At 36.5% G+C, this 9,334-nt stretch overlaps 1 protein-coding gene across 1 annotated transcript in view; it reads left to right on the top strand.

Moving 5' to 3' along the window:
- Window positions 1-7,519, top strand: part of LOC105569256 — a 68,191-nt gene extending 60,672 nt beyond the window's left edge. Inside the window, exons 4-5 of the mRNA XM_012025580.1 lie at window positions 4,386-4,621; window positions 5,072-7,519. Of these exons, the coding sequence (XP_011880970.1) occupies window positions 4,386-4,621; window positions 5,072-5,189 (354 nt within the window). The 3' untranslated portion in view covers window positions 5,190-7,519. The remainder of the gene's footprint in view (window positions 1-4,385; window positions 4,622-5,071) is intronic.
- Window positions 7,520-9,334: the final 1,815 nt, after the last annotated feature.

Here is a 9,334-nt window from a genome sequence, read left to right as displayed (position 1 = left end):
TTGCCGTCTCACAGCGGGAGGCCGTTTTTTTTTTGTAAACCATGGGCTAAAAATTGCACGAATTTTCGTCTCTCCTGATGAAAATTCGTGCAATTTTTAGTAGCCGATGGTTTATACCCGTAATTAAAACGTTTAATTTTGTTCAGCAAACTATAGATTTGCTGAATCAACTAAATCAGTTTTTTCCGTGAAGCGTTAAATGACATTTACACAAGTCCCGAGAGAAAGAAATAATTTATTAATCTAATTATAAGTCTAATTTATAATTACACATATATAATATTTATAAGAATTGTTTTCTACGATAAATATTCCCCTCTCGTGACAACTGTGACAGTTTAAAGAGTATCTTCGACCTCGGCGACTTCGCGGATAGAACTGATCTCGTACGGGTCTTTCGAGAGCGACATTCCTGGTTCTGACGTGTGCGAACGCGTGTTTGTCCGCGCGCGAACACAATCGTATCGATTAGAGTCGCCCTTATTACGGCTTCCCGGATAGTCTAGGCGCGCTTTTGTTGACTCGGGTGCCATTAACACGGATTTCGTAATTCCTTCGCTGCCGCGGATCCGGCTGAGGTGACCTCGCTAGAGGTGGAAGTGACGTAAAGGCGCTCGTTTGAGGCGGTCTTTTCGCAACGAAAGCGCAAGAAGGGGGGGAATGGAGATTCTCTCCTTACCTCTTGACCCTCCCCTTTAATCGGATCGCACCGAGGACGAGACCCCTTTGTTTCGTAAGCAAATAATGGCCGGCGCCCCATTAATCGAGACCTTGCAAAACAACTTTGCTCGTTGCGGGGCAATGACCGACTTTTCGGCCGAATTTCGTGCTTCCCTTCTAACGACAGGGGATGTTTGTCTCCCTCTTCGGTGGAGAGCTTATTTAAGTTAGGATAGGAGACGGTTTTCGGGATAAAAGTCAAGCTTCTAGATAACACTTGTTCTCTTGCTGCTCCAATCAATCTGTCTGGCTTGTGGCAAGATGTGCATTCTTTATGCGCGTCTTTGAAGGACCGAGTTATACAATCGATCCTGATATACATTGCAAACGTCATCAATTAATCGAATGAAAAGAGTCTGCATTTGTTTGCGAAGCTGATATCTTCATTCGTTACGCTGAAAACAATTTTTCGCTATCGTGGCTGATCATGATTTGCAAAAAATATTTTGCTGCCATAACTATAGATTTCTAAACCACAGCAAACGGTTTACTGATACAATAGGCGCAGTGGCAAAATATTGAGCTATTTGATAAACACCATGGAATTTCCTTTCCAGAAAGGACACGTGCCTTTATCTTTTAATTGCTTTCCCTTTAATCTTCATTTTCTGCCGTCGCGCGGTGTACCTTGAAACAGGGCCTCGGGACCGAAAAGCCGATAGCTCGCCATTGATCGTCACGTACGATTGCTGTTTCGTTTAGGGAACATAGACCGAGCTTAAGCGAGGCCATCGTGCACGAGTAACGACGGATTCGTGCCCCGGCATTTCGTGGCGACGCAGGAGAGCGAGACCCGCGCGGAAAGGGAATGCAGGAGCGGTAATGCAACACGCCGCCGTGTCGGGCCGCACCGGTGCAATCGCGACGGCGCTCTATTTATTGCGCTTTATTTGCATTCCCGGCGGGTTACACTCGATTTTTCGCGTCCTTCGCGTTCCGCCTTGCCCCACCGTACACGCCGTAGGGATCGTCGAAAGAGCAACGAGAGAGCGGCGGCGAAATTCGGTACCGTTGACGTTGACAGAGCGAGAGACAATATTTACCATGCTCTTGAATACATTCTTTCTGGACGGCTAAATGCGTGGCTGAAGGATATATATTATACGATATACGCAGATATTGTAACAACAAATAATAATGTTATTAATTGCCGAGAAAGAATTATCGCGAAAGTGATATTGCAAGATTTAATATCATATTGTATAATAAATGACACCGTGATTTTACAGAAAACATATAATTTTATACAATTATGACGGCGAGATGAAAATTTAATGACATATCTTACAAGGGTTGTTAGGAGTCTTCTTGTAAAATCGAATTTAAGCACACTCTCTTCTCATGAAAATTGGTTTAGAACTTTAAATCTCCTAATTCAAAACCAGTTAAAATTATCAATTAAGATAAATTATTTAAAATTTAACTTATATATTTGTATATTAATTCCGAGTTTAGTTCCCGTTATGTTAACATGGAGATCAGTTTGTAGTTAAGACAAATAATTTACATAAGCATTAGCTACGGTGTTAATTACCAACGATGTTAATTCGTGCAAACTTTAATTAGCACAGCATTTAAGGTCCGAAAAGATGCATCAAGTTCCGCAAAGCAAGCGGAATATGCAAAATTCTCGTCAAATGCGATAATCACTTTTCTTAAACAATCTGTGTACGTAAAAGCTGCGCAAGGGGAGAAAGATTTTGTGACTTGTAATAAACCCTCTTTATATTTAAATCTATGCTGTGATATTCATATGAGATGTTGAAGCTTTAATAATAGTAATGAAAAATGTAAATTCGTATGTCTAGCGAGCTTGAATTGACTAATGCAACAGTGACGTCGCGACATTTGCCCGATGATATAATACAGGGACAACTTGCCGAATTATCAAAATATATACAAGGTGCGTCGTAAGCTGCACAATATATACCTACTTTGCAGAAGTGTGGCGCATATATTGCGTAATAGCCGCGTTGTCGTTCTCACAGAATTCCAAGCGGATAATCCAATCTCTTAGTAAACGTGTATTGTGCGTCCTAATTATGCTGATAAGAAACTTTGAAGATTACGAAATAGAGTTGCATAGCGGCACACAGGAACTACGCTCTGTGACCTTCTATTGCAGATTTTGCGATTATTTGTTATCGCGAAGAGAAATGCGTCGCACTGTTGCATAATGAGTTGCATTATCAGGGATGCTGTGAATAAATACTTGGCGATGGCACGTGTGCGATGTGTGATGGCCGAGAAGTAACTTTGCACTTAAATGGTTGCCCGCAACGGCTGGGCGCGAATATGCGACGAAACGCCGCGAGGGGAAGTTCGTAACGATCGTAAAGAACCACTGTCGATGAAACCAACGCGCCTCCGCCAACGTACCGCGATCGTAAAAATCACATAATGCGGTGCGAATGACCGAAGTTACCCACGCAGCCGACACCTTCTGTAATGGTGAAATACGAAAATACAAATTTGCTGCACGTTCAGCGTACGTCAGGTTGCTGTTACGCGCATAAAACATACTCGTTTCCAATAAAAATATCCATGCTATCGTAAAGAAGACAAATTAAGGCAGTGCTTGATAATTTTCACTTTATTAGATATGAGAGATACGTATTTGGCTGTTTTGGAAGGCGATAAAAAGTAATTTATTTCGGCAAGAAAGAGAAATATTTCTTTTTTTAATATAGTAATATTTCTATTTTAACCTATTTTAACCTAAGATACAATTTAGATTAAAAGCATTATCGTTAGAATCTTTTCCTTACGTTCAGTAATTTTAGTATGATTTAGTATGCCTACAAATAAATCTTAAAACTTAAAGATTGAATTACTCTCTACGCACTTATAATACTTTTACTATACGTCTACTTTTACTTACACTTTGTGTGAAAATTATAGTTCGTATTATTGACACATAAAATAACAGATTTCGTTAGTAATATGTTGATAACATTCCAAACAGGTTTTCGAATATGATCTGCCGAAATCGATATCAGAATGGTGATTATGTAATTTTAGTATGAATATTAATGTGCTTCTACAATCTATGCCCTGTTAATTATTAATACCGACCAATCTGCTATAATTAACGGCCACGTATGCTACATGTGAATTATGTGAATATTAAGGACAGCTTATCTCTGCCATCATTTGATTACATATAATTTACCAATAGTTCAAACGTTTCTCTTTGCCATGATTATTGTTGGAGCGTTTAACATAACACTTTAAGTTATCACATTTCTCTCTCATGGTATTCTCTTTTACACAATCGCTATTTATGATGATTTAACATCATAAATGATTTACAAATTATTTCTACAGTACTACCTAATCTACAATGTGCTCTTTGCGCCTAGAAACATTCTATTTTGTAACCAAGAAATGCGTTTGAAAAATTTGTGCAAGCTAAAATATAATGTTTCTAGACGCGAAGAGCACATTGTAGATTGGGCTTAAGTATTTTAACTCACAATCAAGTATTTAATATCGGCCGATATTTAATTGAAATATAATTGCAATGAATTATTATAATAGCATATTAATTTTTAATATATTTTACTCAACATACATTTTATGCAGAATGTTTCGTGCGATTGACGGCGTTTCGTTGAAAAGAAAACGTTAGGGTAAAATATTACCATCCCCTTTTTACATCGCAGGCGAACTGGTACAGAGCTTCGCAATACTGTCGTTATCACGGGATGCATCTGGCGAGTATAGCCTCGCAAGAGGAGAATGATAGACTTGAGAAGCATATCAAGGACTTCGGTCTCGGCCACGAGCATTTTTGGACCTCTGGCACCGACCAGGCCGAGGAGGGGACTTTTTTCTGGATGGCCAACGGTAGGCCGATCACGTTCGAGAATTGGAACGTCGGTGAACCAAATAATTTCCGGTAAGGGCGCCTTACGATCGCAAACAATTTACATTCCTTCTGCAATCGATCGCGCAAATTCCATCTACCCCTACCGCTTGCGATACGATTGCCATAAATCGGTTATTGAGGTACTAGAATTCATTCCTGGTGAAAGTTGTTGATTTATTCCTTTAGACTCTTTAATGGAGAAATTGCTTTAAATTTAATGAAAGTTTTGGTGAAAATGTAATCTTTTATATTACAATATTTCTAATATTGACGTAATTAAAATATCTATAATTATATAACATGACATTTTTTATATTATACATCTTTCTTCTTTGAAAACAACTAGAAATTAAATGTGTAATTTTGATTTTTATCCAAGACCGATACAGAGAATACGTTATTAAACATACTTTCTCTGTAATTTTGATTGTTAAATAAAAATAACGCAGATCTCACCTAATATCTTTATTTTTATTCCAGATATGAAAACGGCGAAGAGGAGCATTGCCTGGAGCTCTGGAACAGGGACGGAAAAGGACTCAAATGGAATGACAGTCCCTGCAGCTTCGAGACTTTCTTCGTCTGTGAAGTGCAGTGATCAATTCGCGAAAAAGACCGGAGAAAGGGACTAAACGCCCGGGAATATTTGTGAGCAAATCACCGGTTTGCGGCGTGTCCTCAAGGTGATCCTCAAGGAAACTGCGCGTGACGTTCTCATCGGCCGTCCGTTCGTTTCAGTGGACTTAGTAAGGTAGAGAGAGACTTGACGTGACATGTGCGCTCGGACTGAAAATGATGCGTGATTAGTCGGTCGCTACCGTTGTCACGTTTCACGTGTCCTGAATTCACGAGTGTGTGCGCAAGACGACACTCGATTCAGTCGGTCCTTTTTGTGAAAAATCACCAGGCGACAAACCGAGCGTTGAATAAATTCGCAGTGTCGGACGATAAAAACGATTTGTTCGTCCCTTGCGCAGAGGCAGCTCCAGGCAAAGTGCTTGACACTAAATTATACAACGTATTTGATACTCACAGATTTAGAGTCTCGTTTGAAATTCAAAGACTAATAGATAATTAACATAACTGTTTTTAAAAGCAGGAAAGATAAGCTTTAGAAATTTTTTACATGTTCATGTTTTAAGCAAATATACATGTCTTTACATAAATTTTTAGATATGTGACTATTGGTACATTTCATATACTTCTTATTGTTCATATCTTTTCTAAAATTTAGTTTTACCTCTGCTTACCAAGATCTTACAAGTCACTGCGTGAAATCTCACAAGTCAAAGCGCGATCGAAGGATCGACTGGCTAACGTTTTGCTATACCTTTGATGACGCATGGTTTTGACAAATATACCTTGATTAAGAAATTCTTTGATAAAAAGCATATATTAATATACGTATTATAGAAATGCAAGCATTCGTAATTATTGGATACATAGATTAGCCAATATATCTGCAAGAAATTATTCTTGCAAGACATAAATTCTTGCAGATACGTTCTTTATTATCCAATCAAATTAGACGATTATTTAGCAATTAAAGGAACGATTGAATCGATTTGTCGATCTTACATATAAAATACATAGTTAAGTCGAATAATCTCTCTTCGACGTTTACTAATTTCACGAGTGTGTGCTAAACTCCACCATACTTTAGTTCTTTGTATCTTAACATATACATACGTAAACTGTATATATTTACGTCGCACATTAGATAATGACTTGCTGCAAGTAACATTGCTAGTAGTACGAACAAACCAAAAGACTCTCTCGTGATGCTATACTGTTCGAAGTGCAGTCGTTCACTTGCTTACTGTGACATTGCGTCAGATTCCTAAGTAAAACGCCTCGTTAGCAGCGACCGTGACCGTCACCGATTTTAATCATTTATGAAAATGAGGATCTTAATCATTTATAAAAAATAATAGTCTAATAACAGACTATTTACTTTTGTAGTTTTTCGTATCATTGAAAATTTCAGATAAAATACAAAATGTTTAACTTGTATTTCATCTGTCTCTGAAAGCTAAGATTTTTTAACTCCTAGATATACAAATTCGAAAGCTATCTTTATACTTTCCGAAGAACGATGAGCTTTTTGAATTTGTCGATACTTAAAATCATGGAATTCTCGTGACGTCTGCATTTTAAGTTTTTCTACGTAATTCGAAGAAGATATTTGTGTATCAAATTCGATAATTTAAAAATCTCAATCTTTATTTCTTAAAATCCTTCCTTAGCATGGCGCACGCGAATCTCTAATTTTACTTTTATAATTGGAGACGAGCGGCATGTATGAATGAAACTATGGCTCGTTTGGTATCATAATGGTCACGATCTACGTTAATTGGGTCACAGTATAAATGAGCATCGTGATAGATCTCGTTTGGACAATAGGTAGCCTTCATGGCAAATGAAACGAGGGTTCATCGTTATGTTCTATATATTCTATGTATTCGCCGTCAAAATTTACAGAAAACGGCGTTATACATGGCATTATTTAGCGTTAAATAATAAAATCAAAATTATTCTCTGATATACTTGCTCTCGCCTGCGTTTTATCACAAGTTTAAGGGTTTCATTATTTTAGCCTATTAAAATATTAATTAATGCATCCAATCGTTAACGCCAAATTTCCTGACTATTCTTTTTTCCGCCCTTATTACGGTGAAACGGATAACATTTATGAACAATACATTTTTATATTAAATTTAATTTGCGAAATTTGGTGCTGGATTGTGTATCATGCGTTTTGTTAATTAATTAATTCGTTTATTACATTTTCTGATTCAACGCTAAATACTACTGTTGCATTTCCGGAATTACGACAGTAAAATATTGGTAGTTGTAAATTATTTATATTGAACGGGAGAATTGGAAAATGTGAAATACAATTTGTTATTTTATTTCACGTTATGTACATTAAATTAAAAGGGATAATTATTCTAATTACTTTAATAATTAATGGACGCGACCTATCTGTGCAAAGTTTTCTGACATATTATTTTATATTCTATTTAAATTTTGCATCATATTATTAATGAAAATTTTGACCTTTTAATTATCGGGACTTATTGAGTGCACTTTACAAAAAATGTTTTATTGTCTCTATCATTTTCCTAGTCTTCTGTATCAAGAGTAAGTCCATTGAATTTTATCGAAGTAAATATTAAAGGAGGTAGAAACACGCGCAATAACGTTTGTATGCCATTGTCGTTCAGCGGACAAATATTCTTCGCATTTTAATGGTTTCATTCACATTGGCCGGATAAATTCGCCAGCTAATCATTTCCATTTCGACTGTTGTTGAACCGTTTTGCGTAGATATGTGTGGACGATAAAGCAGATAAAAAGGAGCGAGAGAGGCGTGCCTTTAGATATACATTCAGATTCGTTTTATTTGCACCGCTCGTCCGTCCACTATAACAAGCAATTTATGCCGCACTTTATTTAAGCGGCAATAAATGCAGATTTACTTGAGAAGCGACGGGGTTCCGTGGAGGGCCATAAACAGTGTGCAACAACGCACATTCAATGCAACAGTGGGTCCGTTCCCATTCTTTATGACGCGGATCTGTCGTAATGCGATACGCGTGAAATCTTTAACATGTGACCACTGCAGCAATGTGTCCAGGTTTTCAGATATTTATCGGGTGACCATTGGGCGATCTTGTCGCAGTTTCACTTGCGCTCTTGCGACTGTAAAACGGATTTGCGATCGAGTAAACATTGCTAACATTATTTCCAGATCTGTCGTAAATTTACGGTCCAATCTGGATTTACGCGTTCGAGGTTTCTGATTTTTATTTCGCTTAAATCACACGGTCGTGTAAATTGCAATCACTGAGAGAGCAATACTACATGGTTGGGTAAAAAATATTTCACACCATTGCCTTCTTCGTGAATTTAATTTACCAATTTTAAACGACGTATTGCTTACAAGAAAAAAAGTTACTGCCGCATAACTTTAATTAACGTGCAATTTTTTGCAATTTCTAACATTTTTTCTACAACACAGTTTATCTACAGTATAAAATATATAAATCGCTATATATGAGATTTCTTTCCAAATATGGTTTATCGTTTATAGTTTAAGTGGAAATCTATTTGATCGAGAAACTACAATGTTCACAAAAATAAATATTTTATGGAGATTTAATAATAAGCTACCAAATACCTTCACTAGGACCTCCGTTAAATTTATAATATTCAGTTCCATGATACATTTAATTTAATACCTCAGTTATTATCAGCAATCGTTGCTATTTGCTAACTTTTTGCAAATTCAATAAACGCTAACTCTTGCGTATGTTCTTTCCTTTATCGACGACTGAGAAAGCACGTATCTATATTTTCTGCTACTGATAACGACAATTTGAAAGCAACAGTACGATGAGACATAAGTATAAAATATTTATAATATTTATAAATGAATGCATATTAATGGGACTAATATTAATATTGAAATATTAAAATAAAGTTAACATACGTGATAAAAAGTTATTTGTATTAAAATACATTGCATTTAGCAATAACAAAGTTTGGTATACGTAATCATATCTTTCTTAATTCTTTAATAATATGTTATTAATTATTATGACATATAATCAAAATTACAAATACTGGAATCTTCTGGCATATCAAGTGAAACTTAAATTTTACGTATAACCATATTATAAACGAAATCAATAATTTATTTCTAAGCTCTTTTTACTCTACATTACTCCCTTTGTCAAA

Source organism: Vollenhovia emeryi, unplaced genomic scaffold (assembly GCF_000949405.1).
Source record: "Vollenhovia emeryi isolate VEMERY1.0 unplaced genomic scaffold, V.emery_V1.0 DF939125.1, whole genome shotgun sequence".
NCBI lineage: Eukaryota > Metazoa > Arthropoda > Insecta > Hymenoptera > Formicidae > Vollenhovia > Vollenhovia emeryi.
The sequence above is the reverse complement of the archived record's forward strand: the minus strand, read 5'-3'. Positions and strand labels throughout refer to the sequence as shown.